The 25,801-nt window shown below is 43.5% G+C and overlaps 2 protein-coding genes across 5 annotated transcripts; one reads left to right on the forward strand and one right to left on the reverse strand.

Moving 5' to 3' along the window:
- On the reverse strand, window positions 1-13,739 carry LOC138625338 (streptococcal hemagglutinin-like). Of its 2 annotated transcripts, none has more exons than XM_069706204.1 (22): window positions 13,055-13,739; window positions 12,106-12,321; window positions 10,561-11,627; window positions 10,351-10,425; window positions 10,119-10,194; window positions 9,291-9,439; window positions 9,147-9,206; window positions 8,880-9,013; window positions 8,416-8,614; window positions 4,454-4,632; window positions 3,797-3,967; window positions 3,369-3,513; window positions 3,108-3,208; window positions 2,812-3,017; window positions 2,618-2,723; window positions 2,259-2,435; window positions 1,880-1,980; window positions 1,625-1,768; window positions 1,448-1,522; window positions 978-1,089; window positions 674-842; window positions 1-506 (listed from the first exon to the last, which is right to left on the reverse strand). In XM_069706204.1, exons 2-22 carry the CDS (start codon window positions 12,308-12,310, stop codon window positions 336-338), a joined length of 3,822 nt encoding a protein of 1,273 aa, XP_069562305.1. In that variant the 5' UTR covers window positions 12,311-12,321; window positions 13,055-13,739; the 3' UTR covers window positions 1-335. The 2 variants fall into 2 exon arrangements, with proteins under 2 accessions (XP_069562305.1, XP_069562304.1); XM_069706203.1 differs by having other exon boundaries at window positions 3,108-3,202; window positions 10,119-10,230.
- On the forward strand, window positions 13,666-25,782 carry gpsm2 (G protein signaling modulator 2). Of its 3 annotated transcripts, none has more exons than XM_069706206.1 (16): window positions 13,666-13,859; window positions 14,841-14,879; window positions 16,939-17,298; window positions 20,362-20,583; window positions 20,679-20,814; window positions 21,107-21,246; window positions 21,409-21,532; window positions 21,658-21,773; window positions 23,106-23,261; window positions 23,345-23,453; window positions 23,605-23,734; window positions 23,824-23,900; window positions 24,102-24,290; window positions 24,395-24,554; window positions 24,650-24,840; window positions 24,989-25,782. In XM_069706206.1, exons 3-16 carry the CDS (start codon window positions 17,219-17,221, stop codon window positions 25,163-25,165), a joined length of 2,007 nt encoding a protein of 668 aa, XP_069562307.1. In that variant the 5' UTR covers window positions 13,666-13,859; window positions 14,841-14,879; window positions 16,939-17,218; the 3' UTR covers window positions 25,166-25,782. The 3 variants fall into 3 exon arrangements, with proteins under 3 accessions (XP_069562307.1, XP_069562308.1, XP_069562309.1); XM_069706207.1 differs by having other exon boundaries at window positions 21,116-21,246; XM_069706208.1 differs by lacking the exon at window positions 16,939-17,298 and having other exon boundaries at window positions 13,667-13,859.
- The last annotated feature ends 19 nt before the right edge of the window (window positions 25,783-25,801 follow it).

Below are 25,801 nucleotides of genomic sequence, written 5' to 3' on the forward strand. Positions count from 1 at the left end.
TTAAGAGGTCAAAATACATCAAATCAAGTAAATGTAAAGACATTTCATCTAAACAAAATGCTGCCGATTAACAAAAACATCAGTTCATTTAAAAAATAAATCCCAGAACCATAAAATATACATGTAAGATTATATTAAAATGTTATTTTTTTTACTGTGATTCAAGTGATTTCAGGCTTTTCTGTCTTGTTATAAATACACAGCCATAAACAAAAACTTAACAAAAACAAACTTAGTACAAATATATGTCTATATATGAGCTAATATCAGAGATATTATTATTACAATATATTCTACATGGGCCTCAGGTATCATAGGGACTGGCAGATAACAGTTTATAAAGCCTGGTGTTTCCCGCCCCCTAGTGGCTGCATGTTGTGCGGTTTCCTATGCAGCTGAGCCTTGGCCAAATCGTCCGACAGCTTCCTAGCCAAGCGGTCAGTGGTCCTCTTCATGCAGCGGGCCACCTCAATGGCCTGATCCAGAGTCCTGTTCATGTCTTCTTCCTAAGACGGAGCAGGAGACTTTCTATTAAGATTAATAGCATGGATGTGTTTCACACCAATGAGTAAATGTTAGTTTAGTTTTTTTAGTTTTTTTAGATGAACAGCTGATTTTCTTGTTCAAAAGATGTCATACTGCTCAGCAGAAATGTATATTAAAGAAATCTGACCTTGGTCCCACGGCGTCTGCCGAACCTGCTGCCAGTCCTGGACGGCGCTGACAGAGGAGCCCGTGTCCGCTGGAAGTACACGTTGCCAGGCAGTAGCGCTGTGTCTGACTGGGTGGAGCGCTTCCTGTGATGGGAGAAGGTCTGCAGCGTTGGCTCCCTCACTTTATAGCTGAATTTGAGGACCGATAAAGAGAGAGAAGGATTTTCCCCTTAACAGAACTATCTGCAGAAGTTTAATGAGAAACTGCAGATCATATGTGACCTCGCAGTCAGTGTTTGTACTGTACAGGTGAGACGTGTTCACCTTGCCGGCAGGCTGCTGGAGGAGCCGTAGCTGACCTGGAGGAGGGGCTTCTGGAGAGATGGAGTGGAGAACAGAGACCACTGATCCTTGGAGTAAAAACTCTTCTTGATGCCTGTTGATTGCAGAAACACGAGAGGTACTACAGTGTGCACACTCACAAACCACAGTGCTACAGACATTAACATCCCTGATAGTAAGTTACAGTATGCCAGTACACTACTCTTGCAAATGACATGAAAAACTAGGTATCTGATGGTTTTTCAGTTATATTGCAATAGTGATGGTGCTTACAGTGTTTTGTGTCATGCAGTATACATTAAATTCCACTCTTCTGTGCTTCTGTTCAACTGCTGTTCTGTATTTGTTTTCTTGCTGTTACTCGTGTCTGCTTGGTAAATATGGAATATACTTTGTTTCGCAACGAGACCCAAAGTGCAACATTCAAAACCTCAAATGAGAAGGTTGCTTACTCCGTGGTCTTGGTTCGACATGGGTCTCAGAAGTCGCCTCATTGTCTCCTTTTAAAATGGAGCTTCCCACTCTCCCTAAAGGAGGACATATTCAGTAGTACAACCTCTTTTGGACAGAATGACACCATATAAATAAGCATAAACAATAATCAGATTGTACTCCGCTGTGGCTCTGACCTCTGCTGGACTTCATCGTCTGGTGAAGTTCATGTTGAAACTCAGCTGCAGAACACACACTTCTGGCACCTCTGCTGCTCCCTGCAGGTGAACTGTGTAACTGCAACATAATCTCGGAGCAGCTGGTGTCACCGCTGTCTGTACCTGAAGAGCAAACGATCCAGTCAAATAGAAAACATGCACACACATGTACAGATGTTCAGACGTGGTCTTGGAGACAGACGGGGTTTTGCAACATTTTGTAGTTTTGTGTACCTTTGGTCTTGCTGGGGTCCATGTCTGATGAGATCCAGTCCTCTATCCTCGCCTGACTAGAACTGAGGTCGCTCACACCTCTGCTGCTTGACTTCTCCACACTAGAGGTTATAATAAAAATGGTCACTATAAAGACTAAACTATAAGAACATAACCGGATTGTATGTTTATTCTGAACTTGTCTTGACTCGTATCTAATTTTCAGTCTCTATATTTCTCATGAAAGCATCCACCTGGAGGATTTACCTGGTCAATGGATGTCTGTTATTATTCAATAATTGTTATAGGTCAGTATCAACCAAATAAAAAGCCACATAAATGCATGCTGGCAATGCACATATTTCTATTCATTCATTGACCAGAAGGATCAGATCTCCACCTGTTACAGGCTGGTCTTTGGTGGCTTCTGGTTTTAGATCTGCGCTCCTGATGGTCTTGCCTGTATTTTGAGTTGAGATAGTCCATCTTCTGTGCTAAGTAAGGTAGCTGGACTAAGCCCTCCTCCAGGTCCTTCTTCAGCCTCGATACCTCTGACTGCAAGGCCAGGATGGCCTCACTGGACACACGTGAACACACGCAGACACACACATATTTAGATATTGACTGTGTAAATAAGAAAAAGAAATAGAAGATGATGATTAAATCTTAATTCATGTTGGAGAATCATCTGCTTAAAGCTTTATTTTTCAGCAGTGCAGCAGTCATCCACGAACACTGGTTGCTCTTTCGCATACTGACCTATTACAAGAGCAGGAGTACGACGGGCTGCCTCTGTCTTCAGTGTCCATGGTGGTACCGAGCACAACCTGAGATTTGTGCTGATGGAGCAGGTTTTGGTCAGATCCTGTTTGGTCAGTGGGGGAGAAAAGTGCATCAGTCTAGGTATCGACCAAAACAAGGTGACATAAAAAGTGAACTTGAAGCTCACTCACCCTGCAGCCGGACTGAAGGCTCTTTAGTGGTGCTCTCCACCCACAGCTCCACTGCAGCTGCTGCTCTACAGTGCTGTGTTTGGACAGACGGGTGGGGGCTGGCCCACTGGGGGTCGGTCAAGGCAGCTGAATGGATGGCTGTCTGCAGGTTGGAGCAGGAGCCGTCACTGTCTGAGCTACTTAAACCGTCATTCTGGGACTGCACACTGTAGAGGGGAGGATGAGTTATTCTCAAGTGAGAGCCACGCGATATGGAGATAGTGACTGTAGATTAGTCATTAAAATAGTCTGATGACCTTTCTGTAAGCAGATTTGGTTGAAATGGTCCACAGGTCGATTGATTCAAGTAAGAACTCCCAAATCCACTGTCTGTTTCTGGACTCACAATCCTCTGCACCTCCAAAAACACAACATTAATTAAAAATAAAGGAGCCTTCACATCCCACCCATCACTGTAATGTAAACAGCATCCCTGAAAACCTGCTGCATAGCATTCAACTGTGAGGCCTGGAAGAGACTACAATTGTCAAATAAGACAACATTAATCTGAGACTGACCTGTCTGAGAGGAGGCTCGGAGAGGCTGTGGCCGTCTGAGTCTCTGGGTACATCAGAGGAACAGGAGACCTCCACTGCCAGACTCACACAATCACCCAGGTCACATTCATCTTTAGAGTTCAGGAAACTATCCAGAGTGCCATGACTGCAGCGGCAACAACAAATGAGATATTTAGGTATATAGAGTCTGTCGAGGGGAGATGAAAGGAGTTATTGAGGCCTGAGGTGTTTCATTTAAAATGTACTATTTTAACTGCTCTGAATGATCACGCTAACTCCTCTTCCTACATGTTTCAAAAATGACAATACATACAGTACGCAAAGTAGCACACTTACGTTGTAACAGATTACATGCCCGTGTTACACATTATTTAAAAGGAAAACAAGTATAGGGAAACCACAACAGATGATTGTATCACAACACCAACCTGTTGGCTGTCCACTGTTTCAGTCTCGAGGTTGAACCAGTTCCACTCAGGTATGCCAAGATGTCACTGTGACCTATCGCCTCTGACGAAACGGAGCTCCTCTCCTCCTCGAGGCCCTCCTCGTCCTCAGCTGTCTGGATGTCCAGTCTCTCCTGAGACACCGATGAGTCCCTGAAACAGGACAGAGAAGAGAACTGCTCGCACAGACGCAAACACTCGGTTCCCTCTGCACGTTGGAACCGAACACCGGCACTGTGCCTGAAACACGATCTGCCCACAGGAAGGCTGAAAACGTGCCTATTATATGAGCACAAACACACACGCAAGCACCACTCAAAAGGCATCAAAGGATGGACGATAAGGTGACGTATTACAGTATGTTTATGTATCCAAGCCAGGATAACTACTTTCATTTTTCTGTATGGTATTAAGCACCGGTGGATATTTACTTTATTCACAGTCAGAACTTTGTTTTAGTCCGTTGACCTACTTTTATATCAGAAACATAAAAAGTATTAAAATATTCGTTATTCACAATGATGAAATGGTATTTTTTTAAAAAAAATTCAACATTTAAAAACTTTTATTATTTTAGTAAATTGAAACTTTAAAAATCGAATTCTCGATTATGCAGTGAAAAATAAATATTACTGATACCATGAATGGCAGTTGTTACGTCCAGTATTATTCAGTAGAGGCTCAGCAGTTAAGAGCGCACTGCTTTGCTCTAATCCACCGTTTGCATGGACCTCGGTGGCCTCCTGCTCTTCCTCCTCCTCCTCCTCCTCCTGGGTGACCATCTTATCACTCGCAGAGGAACAGCCTGCATTTGATCCCTGAAAGATGAAACCAGGCAGATCATTTGCAGTTAGTGTAAACGTGTACGCACACACACACACACACACACACTCATCATCTCCTTCAGGAGAGGACTTATCTCAATTGAAGGTGCTGGGTGAGGAGAAAAATAAGGCTTTTATATTTCAACTCGTATCAAGATGCCTCCTTGTAGCAAAATTAATTTCAATTTGAGAGCATCAGCAAAGCAACACACTCATGCTGATGTTTACCAGGTGTAATGTTTATTACGGTCACTCCTTAGCTTGATCATTCGTAAAAAACACAAGTACAGCTGAGGCTGAGGGGGATGCTATTAGTTTTGCAGGTAATTGGCCGTTAATGGATGAACTGATTTGGCCCAATTGAGGCACTCCGTTAAACGTCATTGGATCAGCAAAGACTGACAACTTTAAACCAAAAGTGTCATTTTCATATATGTAAAGCGGCCATCATGAGCTATCGGCACAGAAAAATGTATTAATTTATTTATTTATCAATTTATTTCACAGGGACGATACATGTAGGCCTTGTTATATTCAAATTATATTCAAAATGCGATGTACATAGGACTTCTAGCTGTAGCTAATTTGCAGCCATTGTCCCTTGTTGGACTTTTAAAGCAATAAAACATAAAAACATAATAAAACAATTGAAATGACTACAAATGAGAACAATGAACAATTAAAACGACAATTAAGAACAAAAAGGAAAAAGTATGTGTGCCGTGTATCTTAGTGTTGACAGGTTTGCCTTTGTTTAAGACATAGTTTTGCCTTATCTTTAAATCTTTAAAATCCATCACTGTTTTTATGCCTGATGGGCAGGTATTCCAAATCTGTGAGCCTTCAACTTAAAAAGAGGATAAACCAAATGTTTTACATCTTGATGGTTTGCAGTCTCCACTCGTTTCTATAACAACCAAAACCTTGGAATGCTTGTCTTGGTGATGTCATAAAATATCAAAGGCAATGTTCTCGAGTTCTACTGCAGTATATATTCAGCACAGTATTTCACCAGTTCATTAGCAGTACATTTACAAAAGGAAACCACAGATTATCACTCCAGACAAGCATTTACTTCAGTCAAAGCTAATACGAGGCTTTTAGTAGGAACAAACATTTTCAGCGGCAGAACAGAAAATCGTACAAAATGGATTTCTCAACGAGCCATAAGCAGGACAACGTTGAGATGTATGAAAGCGAGTACATGGTTCTTTACAGTGAATATGAAACCCTCCTTCTGGAAAAGGCAGCGAAAAAACAGCACTACAAGACGAAGGTAGCAGCAGAGAAGGAGAAGAAAATGGCCCTTAGTCAAGAAATTGATGAACTGAAGAAAAAGATTCAAAGAGTCAACTCCTTTAACTCCATGAATGCCGAGAAGGTGACCAGTGTGAACATCTCCACCTCAGCCATGAAGACACCTGGTAGGAACCCGGAGGACAAACATTCAGCTGAATATCAGATGCTTGCAGCTGAGCTCGAAATTGAAAAGAAGGAACGAGAAGTTCTCTCTAGAAAAGTTACGAAGATCAACCGCCAGCTCCGGATAGAGAGAAACCTCAGAGTCAAGGCCGAGGTCAAAGCAGGTGAGGCCGCCAACATTGCTCATGAACGCATGGAGAAAATGGATACCATTTCGCAACAGCACAAAGTAAAAAGCCAGAGGCTCAATGAACTTAACACCACGGTAGAGGACCTAAACCAACAAATCCTGGGGTTGAACCGGATGCTTCAGAAAGAAAAAGAATTAAGGGCCAAGGAGGAGGCAGAAAAACTTGAGGCATTTAAGGTGGCAGAGGAACTTTGCAAAGAAGTTGAGTATATGCAAAAGAACCTACAAGTTTCCAAGAGGAACTGCAACAATGCCCTACAGAAACCGGAGGAGACGGATACCATCACGCAAACGCCCCCAGTAACAAGCCAGATGCTCGATGATGAGTTTAAAACCACAGTGGTGGACCTGAACCAACAAATCTGACTGAACAACCAACCAACTGGGAGTGCCAGACGAACCATTACAGTTGCCCAGGGCACACTGTTTGACGAAAATAAATTCTTTTAATAATTTTAATAAAAGCCTTAAGACTGCACAGAAAAAAAATGTCAAGTTGTTCCGATAAAATCTGTAGGACGAGCTCGTTAAAGTACAACACGTGCAAATCGCCTAAATGGCCACTAAATTCAAAATGGCGGACGTTCTGTTGAGTTTAGGTCATGGTGCCAAGAGACTTTTATTTAGATCTCGGTGTGATACACGTCCGCTGAATTTCGTTCGTGTAGGTGACGGCACCCTTCAGCCAACCATTTTGCAACGCCCAAGCACAAAACCTATAGAAAATACTTACATTTTCACTGGGGTCGATTTTTGTGCAAAGTTTCATGAGTTTTTGAGCATGTTAAAGCAAAGGACCGTGCGTCTCCGTGTGCACCCTACAGACCACAAAGGGGCAGCAGTGTGTGTTTGATGAAATGTTCTGTGGTTTGTACATTTCATAAAAATACACTATTATCTGTAATAATGTTTTAGATATTCATAATACTACTAACATTTAATAGCTCGGGTAGTACTGTATTGGAGATATCATCAATTCAATTCTCTCGAGTCAAAAATGAAAATGTAAAATGTCCACGCTTGCATCATTATCCCGTCTGACCCTGTGTGTGTTTTAACCTTTGTTCCCTCCGTTATCTCCATCGTGTGTTCCGTCATTCCCCTGTTTGTTGTTGTCTGCCATGTGCTTCATGTTTTGGTCTGTCCGGAGAGTGTGGATTTCTCCACTGCCCTCTTCCAGACACCTCCCACGTCTACTCCCCTGATGTACTCCCAGTTAACCACCTCCTGGGAGTAGATCAACGCTGGTCCTGCACTCCAGCTGGGTCAGTTCGTTCCGTCTTCTCACCCGGTACCACGCTGCCACTGTTGCTGTACGTTTTCGATCCTCATTTTTCCTCGTCTGGTTCTGACTTCAGTTTTTGTCCGCCTGCCTCAGCAACGTGCCAGCGCGCCTGCGGTCCGCCTGACCTGTCCCCTCGTCTAGGACTTAACCTGATGTCCTCCGGAGATCCCGCTGTCGACTCTCACCTGCTGTCCTGTGTCGGCCCATGAAGGTCACCGGTCAACTCCGACCTGCAAGTCCTGCATCGATCCACGGAGATCACGGAGCCTACTGCTCCCAGTGTCCCGCCTCCGGTTCCTCCACATCCGCCTCGCTGCTGCTCCAGTGTCTGAACTCTGGACGCTGCATCGTTGTTGAACTCTCACACGCTCGGACTGACCTGCAGCCTGGAATATGTCGTCTCCAGCCGACACGGCCTCACCTCAGAATAGACTTCCGGTACACGTTCACGCTTCATCTACAACTCCTGTCTTCAATAAAACATTCCACTTTATTCTCACCATCTACACCTCTGTGTCTTCTCTTGGGTCCACACAGCCTGCTACCTCCATAACAAATTGTCATTGTCAATCTTCCTCGGACAAATTACTAACTTTGTGTATATTGTGCATAACTGTGGATCATTTTGGACATCCATAATTGCATTTTTACTTGTCAAAACACCAATTGGATATCTGAAATTGCATTGTTACTTTTCACAATGTATATTTGTTACTGTGTAATTTAAGTAATGTATTGTCTCTGCAAAATGTCATGGCAATCCGCCCAATATTTGTTAAAGATATGCGACAAAATGCGTTTCTTAGCGCCGTCGGTGGAGTGGCAACGAACCGTGAAGGAGAGTGTGTTGAGAGTAATGGTATGTCTGTGAGTTTGTTACCTCATGCAGGGATGGTGGAGGTGGAGGTGAAGGTGTGGGCATGCAGAGAGGACTGGGCTTCACATGCAGCGACGCTGTCACGGGCGTAGGAGTGGAGGAGGAGTGAGGTGGAGAAATCTGCTCGCACACATTTTTGTCTATCGTCTCCTTTATGTCCTCAAGGTGCATTCCTATCCTGAATATGTCTCCCTCCACTAGTCTGCGCACACACACACACACACACACACACACACACACACACACACACACACACACACACACACACACACACACACACACACACACACACACACACACACACACACACACACACACACACACACACACACACACACACACACACACACACACACACACACACACACACACACACACACACACACACACACACACACACACGTGAACGGATACATAAACATGATACTGACACATTCACACACTTGCAGTATGTGATCGTCTTTGACCTGTTTGGATCAAAGGTGCCTGTGTTCCTGGACAGGCCCATGTAGTTCTGCATCTCCAGAGCTCTGTGCTCGTCTTTCTTGCTGATGTACTTCCTCTCCAGCTGGTCCTGAGCCTCCATCATGCTCCTCAATATCTGACCAAAAGGACAAAGTTTTATATTCATGCACATGCAGAAAATAGAGGGACTGCATTGCTATCAAAATGACAGAAACACTTCATGTCAAATTGTTTGATATCTTCATACGTTAGATTTTAAGAGTTCTTACCATTTGCTGTTCTACTGTGTTTACAGTCATGTTGCTCACACTCAATTTGAATTCTTCCACCTGAATAAAAAGAAGGTATTAAAATACTTTTAAAATATTGGTGCATTTAATTATTGACTGGATCTGGAGCATTTTCAAACTTACCTTTTGCATGAACTGGCTGATGATGTCTCTCAGCTCAGCGGTCATTCGTTCCCCGTCACCGGGACCATGTTCAAGCTGGCTTGAGGCAGCTGTGTTGGACTCCTTTATGGTGCCGTGGACGGCTGTTTCTCCTTTTTCACTAAAGTTTTCTAAAAACAAATCAACATGGGAGTGATACTCACCCAGCAAAGGCTAACAAATAGTGACTGATGTTTGTCATAAACTTCCACATTCCTCTGGGATTTTCACTGTATACGTTTCCCCAAAAATGTATTTGAGAAAGTCATAATATTGCATTTTAGGATGATTAAATCTTTTTTTTTTAATTATTTTTTTTTTTTTTTAAATAGTTTTGTCAAGCACACCAAGTGTTTTGAGGTAAAAGGTCTTGACTTTTTAAGGAAGGTTTTCAGTCCAGTTTAAATCTTGTACTGACAAGAAACCAGTTGGGTGATGATCTCGTAATAATCATCATCTTTCATTTATATTCCTGATTATTCATTGTTTAAATAAAACTACACAGGCTTAAATCTAAGCCTTTGTTGCTGTTCATGAAAAGTCCTTTATGCTTACTACCCATTGCCATTCTTTCTTGAAATTAGCTCATTTCACTATCAGAATATTTTGTGTTGGTTGGTGGTCAAGTCTTTGGTCATTTTCAACTTAATTAAAAAAGGAAAGGAAATATGTTGGAGCAGCTAAAACAGTGTCATCTGACCCTGTTTATCTCCATGGCAACTACACGCACTTCACTGGAGAATTTGCAGGTCGTGAAGCAAAGCGTTGACCCGTCTGTCATAATATCAGATGTCAGACACAGAGACGCACCCGATGGGGGAAGGCGAGCAGCCGGGTATCCAAGATGGTTCCCCTTTCCTAACGCGCCCTGATCTTCTCCATCGTGCTGTAAATAAAGCATCAGTTCTGAGCAGGGCTGAGTCTGTGAAAAGACATCCAGACATTTGTAACTTGCATTAAATACGAAACTTGTTTATAATTCATTCACATTTCTCTCAAGCCAGCATGACTTCAGCCAAAAATAAAACAACTTAGAACTCACATTGGTTCCGAGTCTCATTTGGTCGATGAGGTTCTCTGCTTCTGCATACTTGGTCAGTAATTTATCATATTCAGCCTAAAAACAATAGGAACAGGTTTTAATCCAAGTCCTGTGTTTAAGAGCATGTCATTGTATGATGAAACACAAGCAAAAGAAACCAAGTGTTGAGTACAGCCGCACCATGAAAAGTAAAGTCTAAATATTTTCTACCTGCAGGTGATGCACCAGTGCTGGAGGAGTTTGTTTGTCACTCTCTTTGAAGACATAGGGCTTCTCTGATGGCTGCACCGAATCCTCCAGGACTCTGCTGATCACCTCTAACGTCCCTGGGGAAGACTGTGCCCTGTGGATGGTGCTAGGGCACTGGGGAACCGATCTGACTGGTCCACCTGGAGCTTTGGGGATTTTGACCTTGGGGGCAACCTTGGAGAAGTCAGGGAGGGGGTAATGAACTTGGCCTTGGCCGTACTTTATTTCACTGAAGGATCTGGTACGCACCAGAGGGACTCTCTGAGCCTGCTCATCTTCCTCTGTCTCTTCATGCTTCATTCCATCAGAACTGATATCCCCACTGTTCTGCTTATAATCTGTACTTGCAGCGCTGAATGTATTATTACTAGTAGCAGCTAAGGCGAAATCTTCAATTTCCTTTTCTGCCTCCTCCTTTAAACTTGCATTTTTGGATGTAGAATTACTGTTTCCATTATAGCTCTCTGTGGGGTTACTACTACGTGCTGTACTTTTGTGTGTTGGAGCCAAGCTGAAAACAGTGTCGTCCACGCTCTCCAGCAGCGACACCTCAGGCATCGTCTCTGCCTCGATCAGCCTAACTGAGCGCAGCAACTCCTCCTGGGAGAAGTGTCGCAGCAACAACTGGTGAATGTCTGTAGGACCAGGGCACGGTGAAGCAACCTCACCCGGCATGGACGTTTCAAAACAGCCGCCCTGTTTGGTGTTGGCATCATCGTTAAAATCAGGACTTGCATGAACCGTGTGTCCTCCATCAGGGCTTACGTTTCCCTCGGAGGTGGCTGTCTGGTTGAAGTAGCGGCTTCTAAGTTCATCATCATGAGGTAAGTCCTCCTGATCCTCATCGCTGGTATTTTGTCCCGAGTCCTCATAGTCCGGGTTCACAGGCAGCTCGTCCTGCATGGTGTTTGGTCTTTGGGCAGACACATACAATAAGCTGCTCTTAGTCTTGCTCTGTACTACCCTCTTACTGCTGACACTGCTGCTCTCTGAGGAGGAGTCATCCAAGGCTGACAGCTCTGCGCTCCCTGCAAATTAAACAACACAAATAACATGAATGTCGAATTAGAGTGTCAAACTGATATATATATACAGTATATATGTATATATATATATTTAAGCCTGCTTGCCATGACTTTTAACAATGAGAGTGACAACTCTGTGGTGATGACTCAGTATGTCATTACATTTATCACCATTTCGACACATTTTGTTTTTCACATTGCATCTGTCAAAAAACAAAAAAAAGAAGCCACGACAACACAATAGATTTCACTCATCACTATTGTATCATTAAATGCATACCACATTACAATTGAATTTTAAGTCATGTCCCAGCCTAGAGTTTAATTCATTATCTGTTATTTATTTATTCCTGAGAAACTGTGAAGGCTGTTCTTAACATTTGGACAACATGATATGTCGTCCAAGACAGATCCAACAAGTCGCTTTAATATCCAACAAAACAAAAATCTGTTGACATACATAAACAACTCCAGTACTTACCGCTGAGATGGATGCTGGCCTCAGAGGCTGCTGACTCTGCTCTGGACAGATGTAAAGCTAAAGAACTTTCCAGATCACTGAAGTGGAGACTTTCATCCTCACTCAGGTCAACAAAGATGCTCTGCTGAATGCACTTTTCCCACAGTACAGTGGGTCTGTCCTCCCCCTGAACATCCTCATCTGAATCCTCTGAATCTCCCTCCATGGACACTTTCTCTGTAACAGAAAACGTAAGTGGACGCTCTTTTCAACTTCTCCTCACCGGTGTTAGGAAAGCACCGGTTCATCACTTAGCAACGCAACTTGTGACGTGACAACATTGGATCAAAATGTGCTAAGTCGTCAATTATTTAACAATCAATACATGTGCGTGAAGGTTTGTGTTACAGAGTGTGTAAGGTGTACGTGTTGACCAAGTGTATAGGTGGAAGACATTGTGTGCGTTTTGAGAGACAGAGACAGTGGTGAAAGATACCTATCTAATACTTATCGCCTTTCAAAATAGAAGTAGCAATAAAATAATGTCTGGCATTTTACAGCAGTGTAAGCAGCAGTTAATAATATAAATAATTGAGATAGAGCTAATTCTGTCTATTTTATGTCTCGACAGGTAGTTTAATAACAATGAATAGTATTTATTTTTTTAAACTTGACAGGTTTTGCATGTTCAAATAATTGTAGTAAAGTATTATCCGTCATATTCTTCAGAGTTGTGAAGTAGAATGATACAATATATATATATATATATATATATATATATATATATATGTATATATATGAAATATCCAATAAAGTTCCCACTGGGTCAAGACTATTGAAAGCTCTGTGGTATTACAATATAAGATGTTACAGTGCAAGTCTAACCTGTGCAATTTCACAACAGTTTCTGCAATCAAGTCTGTGCCACATTTTCAATGTCATTATGTTGGTGGTGCTGGTGGCAACTTACCGTGGTTACAAACTGGTCCGTCAACCGTGCGACGTTAAGTCGATCCCATCCACAGCCGTGCTCTTCCGCCGGACATCATGTCGACACTAGCTACAGTATTCCTCTCTCTTTCTTTCTTGACATATGGCTTCTCGGACAGCTTTAGTTTCCGTGGCATCATTAATAATGTAGTCTCCGCGGCAGCGCTGAGCGTCTGGACCCGGCCTGGCAGCACTGACAAGCGCAGTCTGGTTGCTAGGTAACGGTGCTGAAACCTCCTCCGAAAAACTATGGAGTTTTATTTATTTATTTATTTATTTATTTTTTTAGATTGTAAACCTTTACGTAATTATTGAGCTAAATGCTTGGAACTTCTCGGCCGTCTGAATAGAATAAACTCTACACTCTCACCTCTTTAAACACCCGAGCGGCTCCACTGTGCGCTGAGAGCGCACTTTAAAAGTAAAGGTGCGTCAGACTTTACCTTCCGATAAAGTTGGTCAGGTACTGCAATACGTCATCTTTTTTTTTTCCTATTCAAATCGAGTTGTCCAATGACTGTCATGCGGGGCGTGGCTATTTTTGAATGCCGCCCTCTGATTGGCTAGTTGGCGAAAACAAAACGCAATAGCAGCAGAAGTTTTTTTTTTTTTTTTTTTTTTTTAATAAACGAAGTTTTAACAAAGTTAAAGGATGATGTCGCGTCAAGCAGGTTGTCTCTGATTCCGAGCCGTCCATTTTTGAAACGGACTCGTGTTTTGAATCTTGTGAGAAAGTAAAGAAAACAAGAAGAAAAGTCACCGTTGTTCGAACTGGATCGCCTAACGTAAGTTTAGCAGCTAACAAAGCTATTTAAAAAAAAAAAAAATTTTTTTTTTTTTTTTTAGCTGGAGGCGTGAATTTATTGCTCACGGTTATGGCTTCAGACTGGTGTTAATTTAAACTTATTTGGGACGCTAAAACTCTTGACCGTAGTGCCCACACTTAAAGTCTGGTGTTTACATTCTGCTTCTTAGTCAGGCGTCCTTACTGAAGAGTAAAATAAGTCTGAATGGAGCCGATTTGAGGGTGTTGTGTCCAGTAGAGATTAATCATACTGAACACAAAAAGTTCGCACAATCAGTCGTTTTAATGTTTGCTGCAGCCCTTTATTAGAAATTACAATCAAACATGTTGTTGTATTTTTAAGCTTACAATATGCACACAGTTAGTATACTATTCATAAATACAATAACTGCGCAGCTGTTTTGTACTAATCGATTACAGTCACGCTGATCTCAGTCCACATTATATTTGCACTTATGCAAATTTTGTAACGCTAATCTATAAAAGAATGCAGAAGAATACACACAATCTATATGCAAGATTGTGTTGTATATTGTATTGTGTATATAGCATGCAAAAGAACACACAATCTCATATCTGTATGCAAGATTGTATTGTATATTGTATTGACATATAGAAATACCTAATTGCCAGTTTATCAGGTACATTTAGTTTAAATTAATGCAACAGCCCTGCAAGAAAGACTTTAAAATGATTTTTTTGTTTTTTTTGCACTTTTTACTAGCAAATGTTTCTAATATTCAATCCACTCTTCAGGTAGGTGTACCGAATAAATCGAAAGATGTGTGCGAGTGTGTATTATCTGAAGTGCTAAATCACTAAGCGTTTTGTCTAAATTTAACGTTGTAGCAGACCTGTACCATGCTGTGCTAAATCATGAACCAAACAATACCCAAATGTTAGTTAAACCCCATTTATTAGGCTTATTTGTACTTATGGTCACATTTATGATTCCTTCCAGGCTTACCAGATTTCCTGCTCCTGTGTGGAAGAATTACCGGTCAGTATCCCAGCACTTACTCGGTTGTTTCTCTCTTTTGTTTTGCTGCGAGCTTTTGCTGCCTCATGTTGTCATTATGTGTGGTGGTGTTTCCATATTTAGATTTTGCCGTCGGAGGCGGGAGTCATCGTAGTGCATCAAAGCACAAAGAAAATAGATCACATCTATCGTGTGCTCAGGGTGAAATTATATCCTGTTTGTGATTACCTCCCATGAAGCAGTGATTAAAACAACCTCCTTTTTTTTTTTCTCTCTCTCTCTCTCTCTTTTGTTGTACCAAACATGCATCGTTTCTCCCTGTTTACGCACTTGTTCATCCACACTGCGGCTTTGTGAGCAGGAACACACCCAGTTGGCATACAATGGTGGAAAAGGCTGCACGAACACTGGCACACATTAATCTGTGATTATAATAATGTGCAGGAACATGTACTGTAAGGCTCCTAAAGACCTGGGGTTTAGTCAGCACCATTCACAATTGCACAGTTGCCGGAAAAACAGGATGGCCTGAAAGATTATTTGGATTGAAATTGATACCGTTTTTTTTTTTTTTTTTTTAACACAACAAGTTGACATTACGTCGTAGCCCGGTTTAGTTTATTAAATTTGTGATTATGATAAAATTAAGCCTTTTTTTAAAAATTTTTTTTAAGAAATGTGCAAATTTACAGTTACTTATACATTCACTCATTAATGTGTTCAGACACTTAACTTTCCCAAACTGAAAAATAACCCCTCCTGTGTTGATTTATCTCCGTCTCAGTTCAAAATCTAATTCTGACACTAACAAGGCATGATTTCAGTTTTTCATGCTGTCAAAACAATTCATGGTTCTTTGTTGCTGTTTTGGTGTCATCTGTTTTTAGGATTTGTCCTATTTTTGCAGTGTGACCTCTTAATACTAAATAAAAAGGAACAGCTCATCAATCCTTTGGTGGATCAAAAAATCTTAAATCAAGAAAATTGTTTAATTATAATAATGCATAATATTTTGACTTTAATTATTATTATTGCCATTCTCAAAATTAGTGATTTTACATTTGATCAGACTTGATTCTCCCAGGCTGATTGGTTAACTTAACCCTTTCTTGCTTGTTTAGGTTTTCGACAGTCAAATGCACGACAGAGAAATAATTCCTTGAATTTTCATCTGCCAACATAATAGAAATAGGTCCCCAGTGAGTGGGATATATGTAGGTCTGAACATTTCGAGGGCAAAAGAGCACAGTCATATGCAACGCCCTCACTATACCATGAATTATAGTTATGTGAAAGTGCCATATGTTTGAACTTGTCAGTTCATGAACTATGTTGTCCTGTATGGGGACAAATGACTCGTAAGGTTTTTAAATCCAGACACCGCTTGTTTGTCATGTCTGTGTTGTTGTTGAGCAGTGAGTTAGCGTAAAGATTTAACCCACTTTGCGAATAACTGGTCTGCCCCCATTTCCCAGATTGTGTGTGTCGAGGGGAGGGGCTTCTGGTTCCAACTTGGGAGACAGAATGGGTGTAGCTAGTATGACCTCATGGAGAAATTAGGTAATGGCTGATCCTGGTCTCTCTTATCCATGCAGCTCGCTTATCACTGTCCTTTCCTCTGGTGGAAGTCGCAAACACGCTGCAGGTTCTTCTGTTTCGCTTATTTTTTTTCTTAGGTTCCACTTTTAATTTAGAGACCTCTTTTTCATGACAAATCAACAGGTTTCTGGTCGCTCTCTCTTTGCTGTGAGTACCTAACCCGTGGTTCGCATTTGCACACTTTTGATCATTCTTCTTTTTTTTTTTTTTCTTGCCATCTCTGCTTGCATAGGTTACATCCTGAGGCATTTATAACTTTCTCACCTTGTTGCAACTGTAGAGCTCATACTCTCTCTCTCTCTCTCTCTCTCTCCAAACCTGGATGAATTGAGTCACCACCTCAGATTGACAGCTCGCCTGTGTCGTCCCCATGCACTAATTTCCTGCCCTGCTTGTGAACGCTGCTGTTTGGTTGGTGTTGCCATGACGCTGCGCAGCCGGAAAGAGGCTTCACATACAGCATCTTGTGTTCTCTTCACAGAGGGCCTGCTAACGCGACATTGAGAGGGCTGTGACGCCAAACACAAAATGTACGAAAGCAGCTGTGTGGAGTGACGCTCAGGACTCTGCCAGCTCCCGGGTTTACCTTCCCCTGTCAACATTCAGCAGAGGGGCAGTCGCAGACTTGACCACACTTGGTTACTTTTTAGTTGGTTCACCTCTTCTTGCTCAACCTCCTTTGACCAAAGACCTGTCTTTTTTTTTCTTTCTTGTTTTTAAACGCAACCACTTTTTCGGGAACCAAACTGGGATTTTCCCTCATGTTATGCTCTTCAATGGATACCAGTGGGTCAGTTGTTAGCATGCGAGCTGAGGAGCAGTCCTTTCATGTCCGCTACAGGTAGGAATCTCTTGTCTCTCAACTAAAGTACGGTTCTAGTGTACAAAGTGTGGCTCTGGTTTTCAGCTGGAGCTATAGATGAAGTTATTTATTGATGGTGTAGAGAAGAAATTCCCTTTTTTATATTTGTAATTATTTCAGTGCTTGTTATGCAACATGTGTTAGTGTCATGTAACAGATGACGTATTCATGTATTTGGTCACCCTGTGGTGGGAGTGATGCCATGTCTATATATATATATATCTACATATATATATATATATATATATATATATATATATAGGATCTAAAAATTACACCTATGTTAAATTATAGAGTGGAAGACTATTGTCTGTGCGTTCTGTTGACTTAAGCCAGGTGAGTATCCTAAAATAAAAAGAACGCGTCAGCCAGCTGTCACTACCCGTACCCAGGTAAAATGCTCCGGCAGCAGGCGTGACATGCCGACCACAGAAAGAGCTGCTCCAAATAGCTTTAATATTTAAAGAAGCCCTGAAAAATTCATCATTGCTGACTTTGTTTATGGCCACATGTGTGTCCAAGGTCTTTGGATCGTGTAGGCCTCTGCTTGGTGAAGGAACAGGCATTTTTTCCCCCCCCAATAGCGCCGGGAAGGTTAATGTCAATGAATTGATTCCATTGTACTACACTGCAGATCCCGCTGTTGTCCGACGCGTCTGATAAAGCTACTTAGCATTCTCTAGCGCTGTAATCTGTCAGGTTGCACACTGGACAGCCGTAATCTCAGGTGACCTGGTCATCAGGACACAGAGCTTGGAAGAAAGGCAAGCAGATTAGCTGAGAAAACGCTGATTCAGCAGTTTTCCTGCTGCCATGCATTGGAAGTTAATACAGTGACAACATCACACCTTGAAAGTTTTCCAATGCGTGATGCTAAGATATCCGTGTGACGTCAGATGACTGATAGTTTTGATATGACAGAGAAGGAATGCTTTTTATTTTTTAGCCTTTTTTTTTTTTTTTTTTCTTTTAAGACTTGGACACATCAAACAGGCCTTTCATCACCCTCATTTAGTATCGACTCCCAAATTGGTCTAAGGTAATCTCTCCATGCTTCAGAGAAAGAGAAGGAGCAGCAGCCCGGACATTTTTCCAGTGGAAACTTCAGTAGATGCCTCTCAGATGTTCCATGTGCTGTTGTTGTTGTTGTTGTAAGACGAGAAAAGCCAGCAGGTAGGCCAGTATTTGCCACAGCTATTGTGTTAAACGGTGGAGTGTTAACTTACCGGTAAACAATAAGCAGGCTCTTCTAATTTAAGGTCGAAAACCGCCGAGCTGAGCTTTTCAGGACTATTCTGGACACCATGTTTGCCTTTGTTCACAAATGACAGCCCAGCTGTACGGTGAGACACGCTACTTTGTCAGGGTGTTTTTACGTCATTTCAGTTGCACACAATAGACGGTGTAAGCTCCTACTGCAGGTGAGGAGTCCGGACTCGATTGTGTGTGTGTGTGTGTGTGTGTGTGTGTGTGTGTGTGTCGGTCTGTTTTTGAGAGCTTTCAGATAACTATCGGGAGGGTACAAGAGGAAAGCTCGAGATAAACAAACTGAGAAGCTTTTTTGTGAAGCTGAACAAACCGGTTTCCTGTAAAACAAAAGTTGGCTGTCTAAAAGTTTTTGCTTTGCACAAATATACTGCTTTATCTTTTTTTTTTTTTTTTTTTTTTCGCAGATAAGCCACCAGTCATTGTCTGACGGTCCTTTAATCTGGTTTTAAAATATTTAGCCCGGCATCACATGTAACTCTATGAGGCTGTGTTATTCAGTCATCTCAGAGGACATAGTTCACAAGGTTTAAGCATTATATTCTTCATTATTATAGCGACCTGCTGCATTTTATGATTTAATTATGTTAATAATGTTGTATTCATTTACATAATTCCGATTTACTTGTCTGTTCCCTCGTCTGCTAGGTGCTATATAAATACTGTTAGTGTCAAAACACTCTCCACGGCGAAATTCACACAGCCTGTATTTAGAAACGGCGCGATTTCGACAACCCATTTGGAGAATTTGTGATGTCACAAACTGGGGCTCTTGTGATATGTCCACCCTCAGCACAGCCCGCTGTCCAACCTTTTATCTGGAAGGAAATATTGAGCTGTCCTTCCGTAGCAGAGATGGCAAGCTGCGAGACTAAAGCCCGTGGCTGGCGTGGGCGCGCGCCTCAAAGAGACCTGTTCTTGGTAAATCTCCAAAGAGATGCTTAAGACAGGAGATTTAAAACTTTATTGAAATGTTATTTGGTACTTAAAACCATAAATATATTTCTTATGGATATCAAAACTGCAAATAAAACACCAGAAATGAGTAAAAGTTGGGACCTCCAAGTATCCATCAACCCAAATGTTCAGTGACCTTATTGTTAGGAACTAAAAGTATTGCTTTCAAAACAATATTGGAGGAATTGGTGAATTTGTTTCCTAAATGAAAAAGATAGATTATTTTTTTTAATTATTATTATTTAAATTTTTTTTATAACCAACTCCCAAATCACACTTGTTGAAAGTAACGACCTGTGAAGCAGCAGACACAGCCTGCGGTCATAAAGGGTAAAACATACAGAACCAAAGGTATGGATCTTTTAACTTACAGGACAACATTTTCAAATTGTTTGTCATTTTAAAGCAGCACCAGTAAACGGGGATGATGAACATTGTGGTTTAGGTTTTGTTTCATTTGGCTGCAAAAGGAGCCCACTTTGCTCTCGGTGGCATGTCGAAAGGGTGCGAGAGCAAACCATAACAAACAAACTCCAGTTTGAGCCATTGTTCGCTGTAGGTGGAAGGAAGTAGCTGAACAACATTCCTTGTTGAAAGCCTTTCCTTCGAACGAACTTTTGTTCCCCAGTTGCGAGTCGTTCGCCTTTAGCCTGCAGCGAGAGAAGGCTTATCGTTCCGAAGTTTCACTGCTGCGTTTGGATATCAACCACTGGAGCGCCGCATTTATATCGTCTCTTGAGGCGGAGTCGTTTCGAGCGGCTGTCCAGAGCTTTGCTCGACACATCGAGGGACTGACTCTGCGTCGTCTCTCCGCTGCAGGATGGAGGTGTCCTGCCTGGAGCTAGCATTGGAGGGTGAGCGGCTCTGTAAGGTCGGTGACTACAGAGCAGGGGTCTCCTTCTTTGAAGCCGCCATCCAGGTGGGCACGGAGGACCTCCAAGTGCTCAGTGCTATCTACAGCCAGCTGGGCAATGCCTACTTCCACCTGCACGACTACGCCAAGGCCTTGGAGTTCCACCGACATGATCTCACCTTGACCAGGTCGGACAGAGAACAAACCCGCAGCGCTGCACATAAGATTAACTGTTGTTTGTTTTGTTTTTTAAATCACGAATAACATCGCATGTGTTGCTCAGGACAATTAGCGACCTGCTTGGAGAAGCCAAAGCGAGCGGAAACCTCGGCAACACATTGAAGGTGCTGGGTCGGTTTGACGAGGCGGTGGTCTGCTGTCAGAGGCACTTGGACATAGCCAGGGACATTAATGACAAGGTGAGGCGACATATTCCGACACGTGTGTGTGTGTGTGTGTGTGTGTGTGTGTGTGTGTGTGTGTGTGTGTGTGTGTGTGTGTGTGTGTGTGTGTGTGTGTGTGTGTGTGTGTGTGTGTGTGTGTGTGTGTGTGTGTGTGTGTGTGTGTGTGTGTGTACGTGTGTGTGTGTGTGTGTGTGTGTGTGTGTGTGTGTGTGTGTACAGTCAGGTATTCTGCAGTGTGTGTGTATATGGAGGTTTCAGAGAAAACCGACCTTCAACCACTAACACATTTCCCCTGGATCTACGCGAGGTGGGGCAGGCACGAGCTCTCTATAACTTTGGGAATGTGTACCACGCCAAAGGCAAAAGTATCTGTTGGAGCGGAGCAGAGCCTGGAGATTTTCCAGAGGAGGTCATGATGGCACTGAGGAAGGCAGCAGAGTACTATGAGTAAGTCACAGAGTGTGTGTGTGTGTGTGTGTTTAAATCATAGTAATTTAACATTTATAAAAAAAAAAAAAAATACATTTGATAATGCAATGCCGTGCTGCAATTTCAATATCTGTATTACAAAGCTAGTCGCTGTCTGATTGTTTATGCGTGGATTTTTAGGGGAAACCTGGCGATAGTGAAGGAGCTTGGAGATCGAGCTGCCCAAGGTCGAACTTATGGCAACCTCGGCAACACGCATTACTTGCTGGGAAACTTTCGCAAAGCCGTGGCATCTCATGAACAGGTGCGGTTGAACCCCGAAAACCCCGTCTTTATCAACAAAACAAAACCAAAAAAAAAATCCAGTGTCAACGCGCCTTATTGACAAGAGACCCATCTTACGTGTGTTTCTTTTGTTTCCCGTTTCAGCGTTTGCTCATAGCGAAGGAGTTTGGTGATCGCTCGGCAGAGAGAAGGGCTTACTGCAACCTGGGGAACGCTTACATCTTTTTGGGGGAATTTGACTCGGCAGCTGAGCATTACAAGTAAGTCACAGTCTATTTATACATGTTGAAGCCTCAGACAGTGTCACAGTGCTGTTCCACATCCCCGCCGTCCAGTTTTCCTTCCCACCGAGGTGGCAGTTTTGGTTAAAAGAATCGCAACTTGCATGACTCGTCAAGAGTTGATATGAAATTGTGCATTTTATTGATTGCATTTTATTTCATTTCTTGATTTAAACTACAGCAGCGTTCACCAGAATCGGCAGAGTTGCCTCCGATTAACTGGGAACGACAAATCTTTTTTCCTTTTGTGTTGCTTACTGCTTACCAGAATATATGTTGGGTGTGACATGGCGTATCATTCATGTTGAAAGACCACTTTTATTTTTGAGAGTTAGGACACCAAGCATAAATAAAGCTTCTGTTGCTGTTTTTTTTTTTCTTCCCCTTCCATGAGCTTCTGTAAGCGGCTTCTCCTGACCCCCCCCCCCCCCCCCCCGTGTGAGATTGTGTTGTTTCCTGTCCGAGCTCCTTCTGGCACAGAAGGCGCGTTATGTCGAAAGCAAAATGAAGAAGCAGTCTCTCCTGGAAATTGTTGACCTTGCGATCACACGAATGAACGGAAACTCAACCGATTCCCGCGATATTCGCGAGAGGTCGCGCTTTTGCGACGTTCCTGCGATTTCTCTGTCTGTAAAGGAACTCGACAGAAGCCCTTCTAGTGGCATTATAGAAAGAAGAAGAAAGAAAGAAAGAAAGAAAAAAAGAGCCTTTCCAAACAAAAGTGACTCCTCATTTACAGATAGCAAAGATCTTTGACTTTTATTCATCATCAAAACAAACCACACGCCGATCGATAAGAGATGGGGGGGGGGGTCTACGGGCTATGTGAATTTATCATCAACGTTTTTCTACCAACTGTCACACTTCCGTTCATTAATATAGCAAAGAACATATTTGTACGAGAGATGTAGAGTGTAAAGGCTCTTCTACGTTGCACTTACAGACTCTGTTGTGTAAAGGAATCAGGATTTTATTTCAGAAACCAAAAAAAAACTAAATTATTTCCATCTTTTTGGGATGTGCAGTATCCTCTGTTATCGTGGGAAGAGACAACGCTGTCTGTTTTTTTTTTTTTTTTTTTAATTAAGTAGTCGTTAAAAGAAAACGTAAACGTTTTGCCAATTTCCAACATTTCACTGCAGAAGTCACATAAAACTCCGCAAAACGGCGTCGCGGTATTTGAGAAAAGCCGCCGCCGGGTCGAACGTTCTCGGTCGCGACGATCGCGATCGACCTCGGCGGCGTCCCGTCGGCGCTGACCCGAATCTTGCCGGCGGCGTCCTGAACCCGCCTCTCCGCGTGTTTTGTCAGGAGGACGCTGCAGCTGGCGAGGCAACTGAAGGACCGGGCCGTGGAGGCGCAGGCCTGCTACAGTCTGGGCAACACCTACACCCTTCTGCAGGACTACGAGCGAGCCATAGACTACCACCTCAAACACCTCATCATCGCTCAGGACCTCAACGACCGGTACGAACGCGCGGGGGCGAACGGCGCTCCTCACGTTTCGGCGCGCGACGCGGGTTGATTGACGTGCGTTTTCTGTCGGGCAGGATCGGGGAGGGCCGAGCGTGCTGGAGCCTCGGGAACGCTCACACCGCCCTGGGGAACCACGACCAAGCCATGCACTTCGCCGAGAAACACCTGGACATCTGCAAAGAGGTGCGTAACGATCCACGACAGCAAATGCTCACTTCCGCTTTACTACCTGACCTCAGGCCGATGCAGGAAAAAAAGAACGGGTACGGAAACCCTCCGTTCGTAAATGAGGATTTCCTTCATACGTTCGTTCATCGTTGTTTCTTTCGCCCAGACCGGAGACAGGAGCGGGGAGCTGACGGCCCGCATGAACGTGTCTGATCTTCAGATGGTTCTGGGTCTGAGCTACAGCACAAACGGCTCCGGTGTGTCCGAAAATAAGGAGATGGACTACAGCCTGCACGGTACAAACTGTACAAGCACGCAGCTCGCCCTCCCGAGTTGTTTGAGATTTCTGATGTTGAAACGGTGTTTTTGCGGGGTTTTTTTGTAGGAGCGAGGCCCAGGATGAGCAGACGACACAGCATGGAGAACCTCGAGCTGATGAAACTCACTCCAGACAAGATGAACGTAAGAATCCGCTCTCGCGTCTCGTACCAGCTCCGGTTCTTCAAACGTCACGCTTCGCTTCGAAACTTTCAACAAAAAAACTTTTCACCGCCAGATAAATTTGACTCCTCATCTTCTCTTCAGTTTCGTATCTTCACGTATCCTTCCCCCGGGTCCTTTCTTCATTGTTGTAGTAATGTGTCCCATTTCTGTGTATTGAAGGGTCAGAAGTGGACCAGTGACATCCTGACCAAACAGTCCAAACCCTCCCTGGCCAAGACCTCCTCCAAGCTGTTCTTCGTCAGCCGCCTGCGTGGCAAGAAGTACAAGACCGGCGGCTCCAGCAAGGTCCTCCAGGACACCAGCAACACCCTGGACACCAGCCAGACTCCTGCTCAGGGGCCACAGAAGGTACGCAACGCAGCACAGGGGGGGGGGCACCCGTGTGACAACCACACACCCGTCTGCACCGTCAGACCCGGTCGTCATTCATTCGTTTTCCTTTTCGTCGTCAGCGGCTCGGTCCCGACGTCCTCGGCGACGAGGGCTTCTTCGACCTGCTGAGCCGTTTCCAGAGCAACCGCATGGACGACCAACGTTGCTCGATACAGGACAGAGGCAGCAGGTTGTCATTAAACAGCTGTCCAGAGTCGCCTCCCAGAGCCATCAGGAAATGTGGGTCCGCGCGGTCCCGTCGACACGCGATTCAGACTGCCCTCGCGGAAATGCGACATTTTCGTATTGATTTTCTTTTTTTCCCCCACGTGTAGCCTTCTCCGAGTCTGCCAACATCCCCGGTGCCCAAAGCAGGCGGTTGGAGGAGACGTCAGCGGCGGGGGGAAGCCTGCCCGGCCTCCGGCTCAATCAAAGCAGCAGCCAGGCCGTGCTCAGCCACCTGATGGCCAACGCCGACAACGCAGAGCCCGACGATGACTTCTTCGACATGCTCGTCAAGTGCCAGGTACTCGATCGGACGGGACGGACGGCGCTCGAACAAAACCGTCCGCGCAGATTTAACGCACGGGAACATTAAACCGCAAAACCGCCACGTCAAACCCGTGTTCTCATTTTAATTTTTTTTTTTTTTTTTTTAACGTCTTCAATCCCAGGGGTCCCGTTTGGATGACCAGCGCTGCGCCCCTCCCCCTCCGCCGGTCCGAGGGCCCACCGTACCGGACGAGGACTTCTTCAGCCTCATCATGCGCTCTCAGGCCAAACGAATGGATGAGCAACGCGTCACCCTGCCCTCTGCAGCCAACGCTGCAGCCCGGCCCGGCTCCAGCTGAGATGAACCGCTGAAGGGACACTAAAGGTGTTTTCTTTTTTTTTTTTTCTTTTTTTTGGTCATGAAGTTGTGGACAGCATCGCGGTCTGTCAGAAAAATAATGTCTCTTTACGTCGGTCCTTTCGGACGAAACAAAGCACTCTCGGCATCGTACGTAGTACGCAGTATGGAAACATCTCACGTTAACTTCGCACAACTTGCACACCAGCAAACTCGACAGTAGTATCAGGGACAAAAGTGTTTTCTAATCCTTGTTGTTTTAAATTGGTTCCGTACTTCGGCATATTTCATTTCACCCCTCGTGTATTTTTCAATGCACATTATGTTTGTATTTATTGTACTTTTTTTTTAATGATTGTTATGATCCCATCGACTGCCGTCCCGCCGCTGTTAAGTATTATGGTTGTACTCACAGTGGTGTGTGTGAGTGTGTGTGAGTGTGAGTGTGGACACAGAGGTCCAGCCCTCTTTTCATGTATTTTGTTTATATGAGTTTTTTTTGTTAGGTTTCAGAGGTTTTGAAGAAAAGCACTAAAAGAATGAATTTAACCAACAGACAGCCCTTTGCTCTTTTGTACTAAAAGTTTCCAGCGAGGTCCGAGGAAATAACACTTCATTCGCGCAGGCATCTCCTTAT

This window comes from Brachyistius frenatus, unplaced genomic scaffold (assembly GCF_029030835.1).
Source record: "Brachyistius frenatus isolate BFR_SWC_R1_liver_20210118 unplaced genomic scaffold, ASM2903083v1 Contig_61, whole genome shotgun sequence".
NCBI lineage: Eukaryota > Metazoa > Chordata > Actinopteri > Embiotocidae > Brachyistius > Brachyistius frenatus.